The sequence below is a fragment of the Ahaetulla prasina genome, chromosome 1 (genome assembly GCF_028640845.1).
Source record: "Ahaetulla prasina isolate Xishuangbanna chromosome 1, ASM2864084v1, whole genome shotgun sequence".
Lineage (NCBI taxonomy): Eukaryota > Metazoa > Chordata > Lepidosauria > Squamata > Colubridae > Ahaetulla > Ahaetulla prasina.
In genome coordinates, this window is record NC_080539.1 from 351,484,942 (window position 1) to 351,505,417 (window position 20,476).

The 20,476-nt window shown below is 36.5% G+C and overlaps 1 protein-coding gene across 8 annotated transcripts in view; it reads right to left on the bottom strand.

Annotated features, from left to right (window-relative positions):
- FERMT2 (FERM domain containing kindlin 2) overlaps positions 1-20,476 on the bottom strand; it is a 76,998-nt gene that overhangs the window by 16,303 nt on the left and 40,219 nt on the right. For 6 of the 8 annotated variants that reach the window (XM_058163084.1, XM_058163081.1, XM_058163086.1 and 3 more), the window contains exons 5-10: positions 11,725-11,757; positions 9,828-10,053; positions 9,630-9,732; positions 8,318-8,425; positions 5,908-6,042; positions 1,711-1,760 (exon numbers count right to left, since the gene is read on the bottom strand). In XM_058163084.1, the coding sequence (XP_058019067.1) occupies positions 1,711-1,760; positions 5,908-6,042; positions 8,318-8,425; positions 9,630-9,732; positions 9,828-10,053; positions 11,725-11,757 (655 nt within the window). The remainder of the gene's footprint in view (positions 1-1,710; positions 1,761-5,907; positions 6,043-8,317; positions 8,426-9,629; positions 9,733-9,827; positions 10,054-11,724; positions 11,758-20,476) is intronic. The other 2 variants (XM_058163087.1, XM_058163088.1) reach the window with 1 other exon arrangement.

Below are 20,476 nucleotides of genomic sequence, written 5' to 3' on the forward strand. Positions count from 1 at the left end.
ATTTTGTGCCTCAGTATGTGATTTATGCAGGGATTTTCCTCTGAACCAGAATTTTAGGCTGCTTTCTCTTTCATAACTAATACAAGTTCTTTGGTACAGAGGATTCATCTCTACAAAAGCCCACTGAAATATGTTAAGAACAGAGAAGAACTTGCCAGAACTGGTGGTCATTTCATTAAGCAATTAGAAATCAAACCATTACTCAAGCCCATCATTCAAAGTGCCTTAAAATAAGATCTATCTTAAAACTGCAGCTCTAAAAAGTGATAAATTATGCAATGGAGTTATCAAAAGGAAATGCTTACTAACAAATGAGAGAGCAAGTATATCTTCCCTACTTAATTAAAGAAAACAGAAGGGAGAAAGAATTACCTATATGGTACCAAATACAAGGCTGACAAAGCCATTTTGGAATTTTTCTCAAAAGTACCGATAGTTTCTATGCTATTTCCTTTCAACTGTTCTTCCTGTCAATTCTGCAAAATTCAACACGTCTTTGTACCAGTTCCAAAATTCATCTCATATCCGTAGTATAGTGGGGTATTCATTTGAAACACAGCTAAGCCTGCCAAAATATTAACCCAATTCCAGACACAACTGTTTCTAGTTTTCACATGTCCAGATCCAAGATAATATTCTTCCTTTTTTCTTCCCCTCAAGAAAAGTCTTATTTAAAAGTAAAAAGAAACCTGACTAAAGAGCAGCAAAGTTAATCTAAAGCTTGTCTTTTTCTGGCAATGTAAACAGAACAAATTAACTGGATTTTTATTTATCTATCTATACGCTCATGAAATCCAGGAAAAATACTTGAATAACACTTCAAACTATGCAATATCATCTCTATTTCTAGGACAAGGGTGTCCAACCTTGGCAACTTTAAGATTTCAACTTGTAGAATTCCCGAGTCAGCATGGAGAATTCTGGGAGTTGAAGTCCAGAGGTTTTAAAGCTGCCAAGTTTGGACACCTCTGTTCTAGGGAAAATGCCAGCCCCAACCACTGTCTTTAGGAATTGAAAAATGACATTTACTCCTTATTGATCAAAGGAGCAAGAAATGACACACAGGAATCAAGTAAATCACAAATGACTGCATTTTTATATTTTCCATTTATTTGATTACCTAAAGTAATCCTTATGATTTATATTGATATATTGATCATCAATTGTGTTATAAATGTTGTACCTTGATGAACGTATCTTTTCTTTTATGTACACTGAGAGCATATGCACCAAGACAAATTCCTTGTGTGTCCAATCACACTTGGCCAATAAAATTCTATTCTATTCTATTCTATTCTAAAATTCCGAACAATGTAAATTAAATCAATATGCAAAGGTTTCTCTAGTCATTAAAGACAAGCAGCACAGTTTCTGCAGCAGTTACTCTTTGGAGTTCATGTATTTTCAGGTTTAGCTCTGCAATTTAAGAAAAATTCTAGAAAGGAGTGGGAAGATTTTAAAGTGTCTAAATCTTTTTTTTAAAGAAAACATGCTCCAAGTTTATGTAGCAAAATCAATGTTTTTCAACTTGGGAATTTTAGGAAATGTGGATTTCAATTCTGAGAATTCTCTAGCCACACATTTTAAAGTTGTCAAGGTTGAGAAACCTTGCTCTAGACACTAAGAGATATGCATTTATTATAACCTATTTATTTATTATAAAGCTTATTGATTTGTGCTGTTTCTTCCAAATTTCCAGACAGTACTTACTTGAACACTTTAATGTAGTCTGCCAGCTCAGGGATGGAAGTGATGTCACCCTGTAAACAAGACAGCTGCCATTATATTTTATCTGCAGGATCTGAAATTGGTTCTTAAAAGAGAATACTGAGAAGCAAACAATTTGGAAGAATCAATTTAGCTGATTAAAGGGATACAGAGTTCCTTCACAAAAAGACAATGTTCTTGGTTGAGGAGGAAGAAGAAACTTGATTTAAAAGAATTATAGGAATAAATCTACATTTTTAGAAAATCATATTATCTGGAAAAGATAAATTAGTTGTTTTTCTAAACTAGTTTAAATATGGAAGAAAGAATCCTCAACTTTCCTCTGTGGCTGACATTCATTTTTACTATCTAGGTTTTGGTTATCATTTCTGCACAGAGAATCTATGTTCAAAATTCTGAGGCATATTTTAAGACATTGCTCACTTAAAGGATATGTGGATCAAAAATCCCCGCCATCACCATTACTTCAAATGATGAAATGATATTATCATGCAGTTGTGAGCTATATGTAAGATTGTTTATAACGTGGAGTCAGTCATTAAAAGAATCTGGTCCATCATTCACAATTTATTCACTGAAAAATAAATCATTTTTTTTCTGATGAAAATCCCAGCTAATTATATATAAATCTGCAACTAAGGTATCCTAATTATCTGTGCTCTAAAGTAGGAATGCAGTAACTTTAATCTAGCCTGGTCTTGAGTTTTATTTTTACTTCATTTTTCCAAGATCTAGCAATATGGACTTTGGGACAATTTTAATATAACTCAGCTGTTACAAATCTGGAATCACAAGTGCAGCACTTACTGCATAACTCTAGTCCTGGATACCTGTCAACATTATCGGCCCCTCCTCCTGGATATCAAGCTTTTATCTCATATGGATAGCAAGCATCCTATACAGAAACAACTTCTTTGTTCTCCTTGAAGGCCCTTTGGGCTATACGTGAGCTCATTCTTCAGAGGAAAAGAGTGAAAATGAAAGCAGTTTCAATCTCTCTCTCCTTTTTTCTTGATAGGTGAGGATCTTTCCAAACTGGGCTTTTCTATGAAAGATGATGGACAAAAGCTTGTTTTCTCTGAAAGTTTGTTTTCTATGAAAGATAAGGTCCACTTAGTTGATCCCTGAGAACAGCTAGGATGAGCCTCGGTGGCGCAGTGGTTAGAGTGCAGTACTGCAGGCTACTTCTGCTGCCTACAATTTGGAAGTTCAAATATCACCAGGCTCAAGGTTGACTCAGCCTTCCATCCTTCTGAGGTGGGTAAAATGAGGTCCCAAAATTATTGGGGGCAATAGGCTGACTCTGTAAACCGCTTAGAGAAGGTTGTAAAGCACTGCAAAGCAGTATATAAGTCTAAGTGCTATTGCTATTTATGTGAGCATCCTTAAGCCCCTGGGCACCTGAAATTTATATTCTTACAATTACATGTAAATGTAAATTCTTATATTTACATTTATAATTGTTTTTCTTAAAAGAACTGATCTGATTCCGCCATGTGGTTTGAGATCTACAGCTGGGTTCAACCACTCCTCTATCGGGATTCTGCTCATTCTTTTTCCCTTGCTGAGAAAAGAGAAGCTTTTGCCTTTACTAACAAGAGTATTCCTTCAATTTTGGTAACTCTACAGATACAGAATTCTGTGGTCTTTAAAGTTTGGACCGAAAAGGGAATTCTACTGATCTGCACACAGAGCTATGTTTTGCTTAGCTAATGGTATTTTTCTTTCTTCATATGTCCAAATATGAATGCATTTCTAAAGAACAGCTCTAATCTGGGATATGAGAGCATGATTCATGTTGACTGAAACTTAAAAAGTCACAGTTAAGGTAGCTTCCCGACTTGTACCATATTGGATTGATAGAGATCGGAAGCTTTTAAAAAATGAAGCTCACCATATCATTCATTTATCTAAATACATCACTAGATAAAAGGAGCAGGATATCAAATTCCCTCATGTCATCTAGGTGTAATCTAGATCAGGGGTCTCCAACCTTGGTCCCTTTAAGACTTGTGGACTTCAACTCCCAGAGTTCCTCAGCCAGGGACTCTTGGAGTTGAAGGACTCTTGGAGTTGAATGGGTCTCTGGTAGCTCAACAGACTAATGCAGTCTGTTATTAACAGCAGCTGCTTGCAATTATTGCAGGTTCAAGTCCCACCAGGCCCAAGGTTGACTCAGCCTTCCATCCTTTATAAGTAGGTAAAATGAGGACCCAGATTGTTGGGGGCAATAAGTTGACTTTGTATATAATATACAAATGGATGAAGACTATTGCTTGACATAGTGTAAGCCGCCCTTGACATAGTGTAAGCCGCCCTTCGGAGAAGGGCGGGATATAAATGCAAATAAAAAAAAAAAAGTCCATAAGTCTTAAAGCGACCAAGGTTGGAGGCCCCTGATCTAGATGACTATAACATACTCATTTTGGCTTTTTTTCTTTTCTTCCTTGGAATCTCTTTAAAAGAACCCTCAGTTTCTTCCACTGATTCTCCCTACCCCACGCCACCCCTGGGGACAGCCACAATTTCAGCTATTGTCTCCTCAGCACAAGGCTTTAAATGTGGAAAAGGAAAGGACTAAACTAGAATAACAAAATTTAGCAGGTTAACCAAATCAAAATCTCTTCTAAACTGAAGCTACATGGATATGTCCATGTTATTTTTTTTGGCACAATTTAGAAGCAGTTTATCACTGTTTTCCTCCAGGTTTATAACAATAGTGATAATGATGGCAAGACCTTTATATCCTAAGAAAAGAAAGAAAGATGGCGTATTTTACTAAAACTTCTGCACAGACTCCACTGCCTATTTACCGATGTCGTGGGTGTTTGTTTACAGATTTTAGAAAACTGGACAAACACATCTCTTTCATCTTAGGTAAGCAGTTGTACATAAAAAAGTTCAAGAGAATAAGGTTGTCATGTGGTGGGGGTAGAAGCTGCAGCTCCAAAGAAAAAAAAACAAATGACCTGTGAACAGTCCAAGAGAGTCCACAAGGACGTGCTTGGCAAAAATACCCTAAAATTCCTTGGCATGGCTGATTTAGCATAAGTGTCCTTAAAGGACAAACTCTGAAACTGAACTATATAAACGAATCCCAAAAGATGTATGCTTTGGCAACAAGTCTCCATTTCGTCCTAAATGTTTACTAAACAACATAATCCCCAATTAGGAAAGCCTTCTTACAAACCCTATTGAAATTAATGGCCCTATGCAAATCATGGCTAGTACAGAGTTCTCAGTCACTACAGTAATGCTTGCACAGGGCAGATTCTAAGGAGGTGCATCTCAGGTTACCTGCTTTGCCAGGAAATATCTTCAAGAAAGAGAAGGGTCTAAGTGAGAATCAATTCAGTGCTTCAACTAGAAAGTCCCGCTGCATTCATATTCTGCACCAATGTTTCAGGTAGACATGCAAAGTGGAGACTTCTATGGCATCTGTAGGCCAGATGCTCACTCTCTAAATTATTATGAGAACTTACTAGTGGAACATGACAATCTGCTTTCTGTAAGTTCAATTACTCTATTGAAAATGCCCAATGATTTTGTGCAGTACAGGTTGTCCTCGACTTACGACTGCAATTCAGCCCAGAATTACAGTCGTAACATGCTGAGGTTTTAAGTTGAAGCATCATGTGACTAGATTTGAAGTTATGACAGTTTTCTTTCCCCCAAAGGTTGTAAACATAGCAAAGCAGAGTGGTCATTAAGCAAATCCATTTTCCCAAATGGTTGCTTTTTAGCCAGAAACTGGCGAAAATGTTGCAATTTACATTTATGTGACTATGGGGTGTTTCAAACAGCCATAAAAATGATTGGTTTGCCAAGGAACCAAACTACAATCATGTGACCATGTGTATGTGATGAGGATGCTTGTGTATGGCCATTTAACTCCAAAAACAAAGCAGGAGGTTAATCGTATCTTTGACCAATCATAAATTGAGGACTACTTGTAGCTTACCAACTCAATATGGAATAGTCAATGAAAAGGACTTGCAGGATTTTACCTAATTCAGTTAAAGATGCTACAGATTCTGAGAAACCTATTTTTTAGGTTATGAACTAAGTTCTTCTCAAACTGCCCGTATATGACCAGCAGTTCGACTGTTTCTCTTGTGTCCAGACTATTAGTCTCACCCTCTTGGGAAAAACATTAAGCTCTTACTTCTCAGTTCTTACCAGAATGGTGGAGGTCTTCCCACCTTCCAGAGTAATCTCCAAATCAGAAAGGGCAGCGTCAACTTCATCAACTTCTTTGTCACTGTTATTCAAGTGATTTTCAGATGACATGATTGACAATTTATTGACGTGGTACTGAAATAAAGTAATTGAAAAATAATTGTATGTACGTATGTATAATCCTCTTGATCTGCTCAAAGGCTGGTGATAATACAATATAGCCTTCATAGCACCTGGTATCATATCTAATCAAAAATCTGAATGACAGCCACAAGACACAAGTGTGGGATGTGTTTTATGATTTAACTCAGCTAATTCTTAATCTAGAATTCATTTTACAAATAAATCTCAATGTTTTTGATTCAGTAGATATGATTAGGTTCATATTTTCACTTATATAAGAAGTATTTAGAAAGTGTTCCCCAACTTTTCTGGATTGGCGGATTGGTGGGGATGGGGATGGTGCGAGCGGCAAGCACAGGCGCCTACACAGCTCCATCTGTGCAAGAGGCAGAAGCATGTGCCTGCTGCTCACACAAATAGAATAGAATAGAATAGAATAGATTTTTTTATTGGCCAAGTGTGATTGGACACACAAATGGAGCTTCACATGCATGGGCTCACCCACCACTTGCATGACCTGATTCCAAATGGGTCATGGCCTGGTAGTGGACTGTGGCCCGGGGGTCAGGGACCCGTGGTTTAGAACAAAAATAATTTTCTTTATGTGAAAGGACTTGTTCCATGATGAATAGTCTCTTCACTTAGCACACTACAATGAGTATAACTTTTTGTAGAAGTATATTCCCAGGTATGTATCTCCTTTTACTTCTATTTTTTTCTAATGACAACTTTAAACATATCTTTATTTATTTATTTATTTATTTTATTAAACTTTTATACCGCCCTTCTCCCGAAGGACTCAGGGCGGTGTACAGCCGAAATAAAATACAGAGTATATACAATTAAAAGAAATTAAAAGAAACTATTAATAAATGGCCGGTAATTTAAAAATTTTTTAAAATTTACAAATGTTTAAAATCTCTAAAACCCCAATTTAAAATCAACTATTTATGCCTGCTTGAGTAAATAAGTATGTTTTTAGCTCACGACGGAAGGTCCGAAGATCAGGAACTTGACGTAAGCCAGGGGGGAGTTCGTTCCAGAGCGTCGGTGCTCCCACAGAGAAGGCCCTACCCCTGGGAGCCGCCAGCCGACATTGTTTGGCGGACGGCACCCTGAGAAGGCCCTCTCTGTGAGAGCGTACGGGTCGATGGGAGGCATACGGTAACAGCAGGCGGTCTCGTAAGTACCCGGGTCCTAAGCCATGGAGCGCTTTAAAGGTGGTAACCAGGATCTTGAAGCGCACCCGAAAGACCACAGGAAGCCAGTGCAAACTACGGAGCAGTGGTGTTACGTGGGAGCCTCGAGCGGCTCCCATTACCACTCGCGCAGCTGCATATCTATACTTATATTATAGTATATCTATACTTATATTAACCGGGAAAGAAATAGCTTAGTCTTTTTTACTATTTTACTAAATAGAGTACCTTACATGATACAAAGCCCTTCCATTTCTCATACTAGGTAATTCTGTTTCCGCTAATGCTTCAGTATTAATTAATGAAATTAGACAAAACAAGCAGTTGCTTATTATCTATAACTATGATTCTTTTAAGTGGCTGCTAAGTATTTCCACACATGGTAAAATATTAAGAGACTGGAAATGGCTTTTATGTCAAAATTTCATTTAGTTCTAGATATAGTTAACACAATCTGTTTTGGCCTCAAAAGATTATGTTGTACCTAGAGATTTCAATAATCCAAGGAGATTTTGAGTTCCTAAGTGGTATGCCTTATGTATAATACATAGAGACAGACCACAAATGAGTTCAATGTGAGACACCTTAAACTAATAGTATAGAAAGGAATTTCTTTAGAAGGGGAAAAGAAAGTACAGTGAAATGTGTTTATAAGTTTGTTTGCCAAATGTGCTGCAGACTGAGAACACGGAGGAAGGGGCAAAGATATTTTTGGGAAACCCAGGAATTATCACCAGCTGCCTGAGAGGCTCAGTGCCAGAATCTTGTGGTTCAGTAACCTAATGTACTTGTCGTTTGCTTAAAAGCTAATAAAAAGATACAAACATGTTTGTGAAAAAAGAACCTAAATTCTTTTGCATGAGACATTGAAAGGAGGCAAATCTATTTTAGATTCCCTAAAAAGGTTCAAGTAAAACATTAGAGAAAAAAAGGCAATATTTGTTGGGACGAAATGTTCTAACTCAAAAAAATGAATACATGCAATATGTGAAATTTAGTACAGCAAAGATTTCAGTGTTTGCTAAGGATTCTTTGAAAAGCAAAAACCAAGAGTTAAAGAGCCTTGGGACTTCAAGGCCAACCCTTACCTGCAGTGCTGCAAACATCATCATTTCCTCTTCTGTACATTCAATTTCTTCCAAAAGAATAGCCCATTTGGATTGTTCATATAGCTGATTTATTCTGATTGCATCATACTATGGAGACATAACCAAATTATTGATTCATAACCCATCCTATGGACAGTATACAGTTCTTATTACCAGACCCTGAAAAAATTTCAATAAACTTTTTACAAAGTTCTCATTTTTACTTGCTGATCGAATGCCACTCTGAAATACAACAGACCATTTAAGGTCAGAAGATGCAGTGCTCCAACAGAAAATTTCCTTCCCTCTTGGAACTAATACTGTACAAATCTTCCCTGCTATAATTTAAATAAGCCATCTACTCCAAATATGCTGAAATTATCTCTCTTCCAATCTTTATTTCCCCTAGTAGATGCAAAATTAATCTTTGCCTTAACGCTGCCATTTAAATGGTACGCCCATCTTTTTAGCTTTTTAGTTTTTATCCAGAGTCTCTGACTCTGGATAAAAGCTGCAACCTCCCTGAAGGAGTACAATGTGCAGCTTTGCCACACACTCTTAAATGTGTCTTTGTCATTCAAGGCCTCAGTGCAGTGCATCAGTGCCTGAGAGTTGCAAGCCTTTGCGGCACAAAGACCACCTAATCATAATAATCCATAACAGATGTCATCTTCTTTAGATTACTGCAATATATTCTGCACAAAATTGCCCTTGAACATTTTAGGAGTATAATTAGTACAGAATACAACAGCAAAACATATTCCGAATAGACTTTTTTAAAAAATCCACACAAATTTAATTCTGAAATAATTGTTCTTGCTGCCTGTATTATAGGTCAATTCAAAGTTTTACTAATAACATTTGAAGCCCTTCTCAGTTTGGTATCCCATTAGTTTAAGGATTATTTCCCAAGCATGCACTTACCTATGACACATGCCTTGTTTATTAATGGAAACTCTGGTCTCAGCTATGGTCATAAATTAAGGACTACCTGTATTACATGGAGAAGTGGAAGACAGCCTTGCTGTGGTTTTGGAATATCCTAATCCTGGAAGCCACAATATTACTGAAATTATGGGTCTTTTGGTATCAAATAAAATCATATCTTTTAAAATACGATTTGGAAATTAGCATTAGCATACTGATCATTATTTTCTCCCTTAAATACCCCTCTATGTTATTCTGTTATTCGTAAATTATTCGCCTTACTGGCATTTATCTTGCTTTTTATGTTTTATAATCCAACAATTTCCTAGCAATTCGTACGTGCACTGAAAATCCTGACCATATTATAGTTAACATAATTCTATACCTTAGGATTCAAATCAAAGAAGCTGTAATATTTGAACCGCAGTAGTAAAGCTTCATTTTCTTTCACCTCTTGTTCCATAAGTGATCTTGAAGAATCTAGCCATCTTCCAAAAGAGGGGGGAAAAAAATACTAGCTCAGTCATTACAAAGCAATGTTTTCACACAAACAAGCTCCAAAACTAATGTTTTTTAAACCTACCCCTGGTTGATCTTGGCTTTATCCAGAAGTGACTGTGGCTTATACATTTTGGCTAAGATTTCTGGGGAGGTGATTGGCTGGCTGACGGCAAGTATACCTGGATTTCCTTCTGATAAAGCACTGTCTCCAAACCAAGCTGAAGTTGGTGATAAAGGACTCCCATCATGAGAATCATAAGTTGGTGTCATAGTTTTGCTATAAAGCCCTGGACTTGAATATACATTCCCTACATTGGAGAAAGATAGGGAGAAAAAATTAGTATTCCATACTTGTTCCACTCAATTCAGAAGAGGACTTATAATACCAATAACTCCAGAACTCAATTTTTTTAGTGAATGCTGCAGAAATAAGAAGTGATATCAGGTGTACAGGAACATGTGAATATGAGGTCCATATGGCGTCCAGAATTTAACTGTGACCACATGATGATCTTTTGGAAAGTAGCCACCTATGTGATTTAAGATATTAAAAAATATGCATGTGATAGAAAAAACCCCATCCATTCTGTTTTTTTGTAATAAGACAACCTAGATCATCGAGTGAAGCTGAATGGTAGGATATTCAGGACAATGGAGAAGTTCTCCAAACAACATATAATTTAATTAAGAAAGCTACAATTAGAAGATGCTATTTAGATGGCTTTAAAACAGGGCCGCATCAGGATTGTTTTTGACCTTGGGGAGGCCGGGGGGGCATGGCCAGGGTGGGTGTGGCCAGCATGATGTCACTTGTGTCAGGGGGGCTCTTGTGGTGGCCTGAGCACTCTGCCAGAGAAAACGGGCACCCAAGCTCCATTTTCAGCTGCAATGGCCTCCTGCAACCCTCTGCCAGAAAAAACAGAGCTTGGGAGGGCCACGCACAACCCTATAGAGCACCGTTTTCACTGGCAGAGGCCCTGCGGACTGGTCCTTCACTGTTTCCAGGGAGGCCCTGCGGCAAGATCTAAGCACCTGCAGCCCGGATCCGGCCCTCGGGCCTTGAGTTTGATACCCCTGCTTTAAAACAAGGCTGTACTTCGATTTTTATTAGTTCCTCTGGGCCCTCAACATTCAGGACAGATTATAAATATTGTAAATTCTGTGAGTACTCTGGAAAGATACCCCAAATGCCTTTAGGAAAGCCATTAAGACTTGGCTCTTCCCTCCATCATTACTGGCCAATTGTGTGAGAATCCCCTTTTAGTTGTTTTGTTATGTACTTGGCTCTCCATTTTATAATTATATATTGCATTTATTTATTGCTATATGCAATTTTTCTTTTTTGAATTGGGCAGCTTATACATCTAAACAAACAAATGGATTATCTTCATGGCTATGATTTCTCATGCGTTATCTAAAATATCAAAAGCAATATGGTTCTCGGTACTTATTGTTGAGAAACATGGAGGGAGATACGTTATTGCTACCTGCTATAGATTTAGGCATTGTGAAACAAGATGGGGCTGTAATGTCACAGCTTTTCTTATATAAATTATGGAAATCTCTAGGCTCTACTTTCAGTTAAGCAGCATTTTTCCAATCAAAATAGACAGATATGTACCTTTACTTCATAGTTACACTGCATATATAAAGTATAAAATATGAATAATTTGTATTTCTAACACACTGTTTCTGATAGAATGTTAAAACACTGTGTTATTTAAATAGCACTCAACATATATTAACTGTTTTCCCAATTAGGAAAAAAACCTCAGAACCTAAATCACATATTTTGTAACAAATATCTAGAGACACCATACGGTCAAAATATAATCAAGAGACAACTTTGAGAGACAATTGTGAGGCACCATCTGGTCAAAATATAGCCAAGAAGTTTCTTGGTTTTCAGATTCATATAGTTCAGAGAAACAGGAAGCAGAAAAGACAGGAGAGAAAAGTCCTATCCACATGAGGCTCACCTTTTACTGGGCCAATGTAAAGAACATCAGAGCCTATAAGAAAGAAAGAAAGGAAAATAGAAGACAGTAAGGTAAAGGCAGTGAAAGGAATAGAATAAGAACAACAAGGATGAAAATAGGCAAAGATATTCAAGGATGCCATCAAGAAAACTAAGACTTCAAGTTGAGATATTTTACATTTTTTAAAATTTTCACATGACAAGCGATAAGTTTAATAAAATGAAGAAAATTAATTTCTATGTTTTTGTATGAGATTTAGACATGATAAAAACCAAGCACATGAAAAGACATGACAAGAAAATACTACATAACATGAAAAGGAAACACTACAGTTGGAGCATGAAAATGTTACTAGTTTAGATAAGATATTTGAAAAAGTCCTGAAAGCAGTAATTTTCCTTTTCTGTATTCCTGAAGTACACAGAAAGAGGCTGCTTGGTTTCAGCACAGTATGTGGTTTCCAGTCTCAAAACCAGTATTTCTTAAAATAGTTCAGAACAACTGTACATTTCAATACAGCAGGAATTAAGCTAACACGCATTGCTATTTGCTGTCTCTACATCAGCTTGAACAGAAAGCCTATTCAAACCACTTGGTAAATTATTCTTTGTAACAAAAAATCCAGATAGGTAGGTGGCTGGCTAGGTGAGTAGGTAGGTGGAGGGAGGGAGGGAGAGAATACCATAGGATATGATGATGAATTGGCTGCCACTGCTCTGTTCCAATCCAATTAAAATCCAACAACATTCTGAACGTCCATATTTGTTTCATACAATATACTGACCATATCGCCTTACAGTTATTTTAAGGTAAATTTATGATAAATGTTCAAACAAAAAGAAATGAATCTGGAGAAAAGCCAATTCTCCCTTATGCTTACTGGTTAATTAAGATGGTAGTTCGGAAGAAAAGGCAAAATAAATGTTCTATTCACAAAGTATCTATTTCCACATTCTAGATAGTATCATTTCTATAAAGAGCTTCACTCTATAATATCACCACTAGATTAATCTAATATTAAACTTATTGTGACTATCAGAAAACATCCCCATAAAATATTTATTTGATGAAACTGTTTTATTTGGGGATTCATTTGCAATTTAGTTTTAGATGACCTATGGAACAAATAACAGGGAGAATTATTCAGAAGCAATTGTTGAAATTGACTTTAAGAATCAACAACTGAACTATTTTGGGAGATTATAGTTTTGCTGGTTAAACAGGCAGCTACATAAATCTGTTGAACAAGCAAACAAAATTTCATCCAAATATGCAAAATATTTTATAATTGGTCACTTACTGCTAAAATGTAAATAATAAATTCAAGATAGGGAATATAAGCAAAGAAAGGGAAAGATAAAGATTGATTTATCTGGGTAATTATGTGTACAAAAATTGTATAATTAGTAAATGAAACTATATTCTGAACATAAGGAATAATTTTGTTGATTTTAATATCAAGGCAGTGCAAACAGACACAATATACTCACAGACATAAATGACATTACTAGAATTCTGATTAATTCACTTAAACATGCACAGTCCTTTATCACTTTTGAAATAAATTAAGAAACCCCAATTATTTATTACTCTGCAGAAGATTCTTTTTATAAAATATAATCTGCACTGTACCATATCTTGCATGAAAAAGCAATGAGCAGGCAGATGCTAACTTCAATATTTAGATGCATTCTTCTTGCTATTCTGCTTCATTTACCCGAAATGAATCATGCAATTCATTTGCGCACGCAACACTAATGTTAAGACACTACAGATTCCAGTGCCTTTTGTTTTTTAAAATGTTAGCTGAACAGTTCCTGTCCCTTTAACTGGCACAAGTCCAAAGGTTTTATATTAGGGCAATCTTTTTCTAGTATGTTGCACAGCAATTGATGTAATAGGTCTGATTATAGACAAGAGGAAAAAAATCATTGTGTCCACTTTTTTGATCTGATGCATATTTTCTCATAATAGTTTGTGGGACAGTCAATCTTCAAATTGTGCTTTTCTTCCAACTCTTAGTTACCTGTAGACAGATGCTTACTTAAACATTTCCAATGTAGAATTATTCATTAGATCAGACAGATAATATGACAGTAAAGAAAGCAAAGGGCTTCTAAATATCTTTCTGGGTGCCCAATAGTCAGTCTCCTTGAACAGCTGAACTTAAGTCTGTCTTCCAAAACACAAAATGATTATGTTAAGACCAGCCATCCTCACTAGGGTAACTAATCCATGAGCAAGCAAGACCCTTGCAATAGCCATTGCATCAAACTATCCGTATTTGTTCTTCAACAGTATTAGGTTTCTCTTGCTTTGTAATAAAAAATATTTATTTTATCTTGCTGATGAAGAATATTGAATGATCCAGATTCTCAAACCAACTAGTGAAACAAGGCAGTCCATAATTATTTTTTTAAAAAACTCAGTAAAAGCTCTAGAAAGTTAACAGAAATAACCATGTCACCACAGATTTATTTTCCTTCCATTTTTAAGAAAAAGAAATGCTCTTTCCAGCCATCACAGAAAAATTAAGGATACTCATATGTTCTTGGTAAAAAAAAAAAAAAAAGGTGGAGAGAGGAATTTTGGACAGGAAAACAATCCTTTCCACTCCTTCAAGATTTTCCCATTGCCGATTGGGCTTCCTGGAGTTGCTTTTCACTAAAGATTTAAACGATGACTTTCTCTGCAGTAATTTCTATGTCCTGTTTGACTACTTTGGCTGAACAGTTAAAAGATGAACATGTGTAGGGATTCGAGGCTTTACAAAATCACTATACTCTTTTTACATTCTTATGTGTGATTGACCCCCATCCTTTAGTGTGAAATGCTCCTTACAGAACAGGAAGATTTGAGTGGGAACTGCATACAAATGTGTTTGAACGTGATTAACTGCATATCCATGGTCATTGTTTCAGTGGAATTTGGATTGCATAGAAAATTATTATCAGCTATTCAAGCAAAACCACACAGAATAACTCTTTAGCAGTCCCTGCTCAACATGTGAGGTCCGGAAATGAAGAGATGGGTATGTACAAAGGACACTGTGGTGAGGAGTTGAGTTTAATCCTGCTCTCTCTCTCACCACATCCTTGGAACCTCATGCACTCTCTTAAATATGCAAGGAGGGATCTAGATCTTGGTTCTTTGTTGAAATTTTTTAAAAAAATCATTCTTATTTAACATAGTCCAGGTTAACTCATAATGAAACCATCCAAGTATTAGAAGCATATTTCAAAATAAAAATTGTTCTGGAAAAATAAGCCTAACTTGCTTCAAGCATTTTAACAGAAAAAGAAAAGGCACTGTTACAAAACAGCAGGTTACCTTATTTATTACCCAGGTTGTTTGAAAGACTGCCGAGAGCAAGAAAAAATAGAATTCGAAGAGGATCTGCTCTCTCTTGTTGAGAGTGCTGAATCAGTTATTAAACAACAGCCATTTATAAAAACCTGCATGTTGAAATAAGTGAGAGGAAAGGGTAGGGCCTTGAGTAGCTAGATCTTTGCAAGGACTGTAGATATGAGGTTGAGCAACCCTGGTCCACTGTTTATCTGTGTACTTAAAATCCCTGTTTTATCATTAAGAAGGTCAAAGAATCTGAAGCATTAGCAGGCAATCAAATGGAGCTAGGCAAAAACATAGAGTAAAACTTATTAGTTGGCATTCAAAACATTTGATGTGTATATTTTAAAGCAGAATAGACAAAATGCTCTAAAATTCTTGTGTGGGAAGCAAGGGCACGGTCAGAATCCATGACTATTTAACTAATTTGAAATGAAGTGAATAATTCAAAATCTAATTCCCAGTGCTATTATCATTTTTCAACTTAAACAAAAAAATAAATTGTACACACATGGCTTTTCTCCGTTTAGATCAGGGCTATTTTCTCCCAATGCTAAATAAATAAATACTGAAATTGTGCTTACAGTATAATCAGGAAAGAGATTAGTCACCAATTAATGTTTAATAATTCTGTGTTAAGTGAAAATAGCTGGAAAATAGCCTTGTGGATTTGTGGAATATTCAGGCAGCCCAAATTTTACAAATTTTAAAGAAATCTCTCCCACAAATGGAGACAAATCAGCCTCTTAATTTACTAAGGAACTGAAAGCAATAATGCAGATTGGGTGATAGCTGACTACATGCGTGGGAATTCTTGCAATGGATCAAAACAAGTGGCTTCTTTGATGAAAAGAAGCAGCAAAGAGTATATACTTTTCTGTCTTCACTACCTCCATATCAAAGGTTTGTATTGCTTTTTGTTCTGTGTAGAATCTCCAAGATGTTGGAAGGGAAAAGCCATGATTGCTGTGAACAACTTAATGTCAAATATATTCACCTTGGACTTCTACATGAAGGCAGTTTAAAGGTTAATGATGCAACTTGCAAATTGCAAAAATGATTTATTCATTCCCCACCTTTATTGTTTTTACAAATAATTCAAGACAGTGAACGTATCTATACACCTTCCTCCTACTATTTTCCTCAGAACAACCCCATAAAATGAGTTGGGCTGAGAAGATAGTGGAGCAAAACAGTCTTCCTTTTCCCCTATACCCTTGTCTCTCCTCAGCCCAACTCATATTTCATTACCCAACTGGATAACATCCTCAGTGCAAGAGTATAGGTTCTGCAGTAGCTTGCCCTGCCAGTTTCGGTGGGGATATAGTTTCCTCCTTGGTGGTTTCTTGATTATTGTTTTCTGTGTTATTGTTTGTCTGGTGCTGATCCCTGTTTATCTGATTATGGGCTGCTGGAAGAGATGGTTTTTTAGTCTTTTTACTTCCTAGGTGTTTTATTGTCTCTGTTTTGAATGTTGTGTAAATGTGGTTTATCTCTGTGAATGTACTGAGGGCTGTTTTGTCTGAATGCCAAACTTCCAGGAATTCTGGTCTTTTCTTGAGTAAACTACCTCATGCTTAGGAGAGCAGATGAATTGCTTCTTCATAGGTGGGAAGTGTTATCCCCAGCATAATGAAGATAAGATTCCTACTGAAAAAACTCTTTTCTGATCCAGAAGATCTGTGACACTGTAAGATAATCTAAAACATTTTATTTCTGGGAAAGAAGATGAAGGACTCAAATGCATCTGGATGACATTAATTAATTAATTTCGATTATGTCCTCGGCCTGGATTTTGTCAAGATTATTTGGTTGCCTTAACAGATAACTTATGTCAAATTGGATGGGAAGAGCATGGTCTATTGATCTTGAAATTCTTAATGATTTTGGTACTATTGAACATCCAGCATTTTTTTTTATTCTTTAGTGAGACTACTCACTAAGATCCGAGAGCACAGGGGAACTGCCAGAGGACTGGAAAAGAGCTGATGTAGTTCCCATCTTCAAAAAAGGAAAAAAAAAGATTCAGGAAACTACAGACCTATCAGCCTAACCTCAATACCAGGGAAGATTCTGGAAAAGATAATCAAGCAACGAATCACTGAACACCTAGAAGCAAACAAAATAATAAGCAAAAGCCAACATGGGTTTGTCAAAAACAGATCATGCCAGACTAATCTTATTGCATTCTCTGACAAAGTGACAAAATTAGTGGACCAGAGGAATGCTGTCGATATAATTTACTTGGACTTCAGTAAAGCATTTGATAAAGTAGACCATAACCTACTACTAGATAAAGTAGAAAAATGTGGGTTAGACAGCACCACCACCAGATGGATTCGTAACTGGCTGACCAACCGCACTCAATGTGTAGTCCTCAATGGAACTACATCCACATAGAATTTTTTTTTTTATTGGCCAAGAGTGATTGGACACACAAAGAATTTGTCTTGGTGCATATGTTCTCAGTGTACATAAAAGAAAAGATACGTGATATTAAAATTAGAAGTGGTGTGTATAAAGAAGATATTTTCTGGAAGATTTGGAAACCATTCATGGACTATGCGCTTGGAAAATTGGACGCCTCGGTACCTGTACCTCGAGAACGTGGATTTTGGCAATCATGAGGACATATCCGAAGACCCAAATCTTCCTTTTTTATGTATAGCACAAGATGGAATAATGTATTTTTTTTTCCTGTTTGTAATGTTAGAAAAAAGTAATAATAATTTAAAAAAAAGATACGTTCATCAGGGTACAACATTTACAACACAAATGATGGTCAATATATCAATATAAATCATAAGGATTGCCAGCAACAAAGTTACAGTCATACAGTCATAAGTGGAAAGAGATTGGTGATGGGAACGATGAGAAGATTAATAGTAGTGCAGATTTAGTAAATAGTTTGACAGTGTTGAGGGAATTATTTGTTTAGCAGAGTGATGGCCTTCGGGAAAAAACTGTTCAGTGGAGTACCCCAAGGCTCTGTTTTAGGCCCAGTATTCTTCAACATCTTCATCAATGACTTGGACGAGGGGATAGATGGGGAACTCATCAAATTTGCAGATGACACCAAGCTGGCAGGAATAGCCAACACTCCAGAAGATAGGCTCAAGATACAGAAAGATCTTGACAGACTTGAACATTGGGCACTATCTAACAAAATGAAATTCAACAGAGAAAAAAGTAAGGTTCTACATTTAGGCCAAAAAAACAAAATGCACAGGTACCGGATATGTGGTACCTTGCTCAATAGTAGTAACTGTGAGAGGGATCTTGGAGTCCTAGTGGACAACCATTTAGATATGAGCCAGCAGTGTGCAGCAGCTGCCAAAAAAGCCAACACAATTCTGGGCTGCATAAACAGAGGGATAGAATCAAGATCAAGTGAAGTGTTAATACCACTTTATAATGGCCTTGGTAAGGCCACACTTGGAATATTGTATTCAGTTTTGGTCGCCACGATGTAAAAAGGATGTTGAGACTCTAGAAAGAGTGCAGAGAAGAGCAACAAAGATGATTTGGGGACTGGAGGCTAAAACATATGAAGAACGATTGCAGGAACTCAGTATGCCTAGTTTAATGAAAAGAAGGACTAGGGGAGACATGATAGCAGTGTTCCAATATCTCAGAGGTTGCCACAAAGAAGAGGGAGTCAAACTATTCTCCAAAGCACCTGAGGGTAGAACAAGAAGCAATGGGTGGAAACTAATCAAGGAGAGAAGCAATCTAGAACTAAGGAGAAATTTCCTGACAGTTAGAACAGTTAATCAGTGGAACAACTTGCCTGCAGAAGTTGTGAATGCTCCAACACTGGAAATTTTTAAGAAAATGTTGGATAGCCATTTGTCTGAAATGGTGTAGGGTTTCCAGCCTGGGCAGAGGGTTGGACTAGAAAACCTCCAAGGTCCCTTCCAACTCTGATATTATTATTATTATTATTATTATTATTATTATTATTATTATTATTATTATTATTATTATTATTATTATTATTATTATTCCTTGGATTTTCCAGGATTCTGGCCCTTCCTGGCTATGTCCAGAAGATAGTGCTGGCAGATTACTTTTTCACACTTAAGTGATTGACCAATGTAATCACAAGGTTACATCTGTTCAGCATGAAACTACTGAGGAATACAATTTGGAACTTTTGAATCTGATGACCCCCTTCTCACATTGCACAGAAAAGTGGTTTTGCAGTTACCTGGCTATAACGCCATTTCTGGTTCTATATTTAAAACAAAACAGAAAGAGGCTACGGAATAACTACAAAGAGATTCCTTCATACAAGTAATTGCAGTATTTCCCAGTTTGGACATTCTTACTGGAGGAAAAAATTGACCACAATTTTAACATATCTGAGAGAGGAGGGAGAAAAAACACTCAAACAAGACTAGATTTAGAATTACTGACTCTTTTCACTTTACAGCAAAACAGCTGTGCTGAGAAAACAGAAATGATCCAAGTTTTGGGGGTTTTTTTGTGTCTTAGATAAATACATATGAACGACTTGAGGTAGATGAACTGGGCAAAGCACCCACTCATCGATCAATCTTTAAACACTGATACTGGTCTCAAATTGTTAAAATAATGTAAGTTATAACCAAAAATTTATTTTTTGGACGGAGGAAAAAAAGAAGTAAAAGAGCTCAACCAAAACAAGATTCATGTTAATGTTACTATAGCTGCCTCTCAAATTATTATTTCCTTTTCCTTGAAACCCTTTCTTGCATAAATTGGGAACCTCAATTACGTATCTACATGTAGAAATCTGAAAACACTGGATAACTTATGGTAATTATACAAATCTCTTCTGATGATTTCACTGGGCCTGATGCTTTAGAATTCTAATCTCAAGCATCTGATCATCCAGTAAAGTGGCAAGAAAAGTTACATTTGACATGAAGTCATTTGCTGGCACATAATATCTCCGGTTGCCATTTAAAAAGAGGAGCCTAGCATTTTAAGTAGGAGACAGGAAAGATCTTTGGGCATTAAATTTCCACTCAGGTTTGCTTTTGTAAAATGATCTGTTACATTTCTCCACAGGGGTTCCTGGGACTGGCATTGCCAGACTTCAGAAGAATATCAGCAGTTCCTGCTGACAACAACAATAGAAAGAGCTGTTTCTTCAAACCAATATCATACATTAGATGGAATTTTTTGCAGGTGCACAGTAGATGTACTGTGTTTCTCCGAAAATAAAACCCTGTCTTATATTTTTTTGAACCCTGAAATAAACACTTGGGCTTATTGCCATGCGCTCAAAAGCCCGATTGGGCTTATTATCAGGGGATGTCTTATTTTGGGGGGAACAGGGTAGAGGTTTTCAAAGAACTTTAAATCAATATCTGGCGGAACTTCTTAAAGCAGATGGGTAAAGCTTAAAGCTTTAATG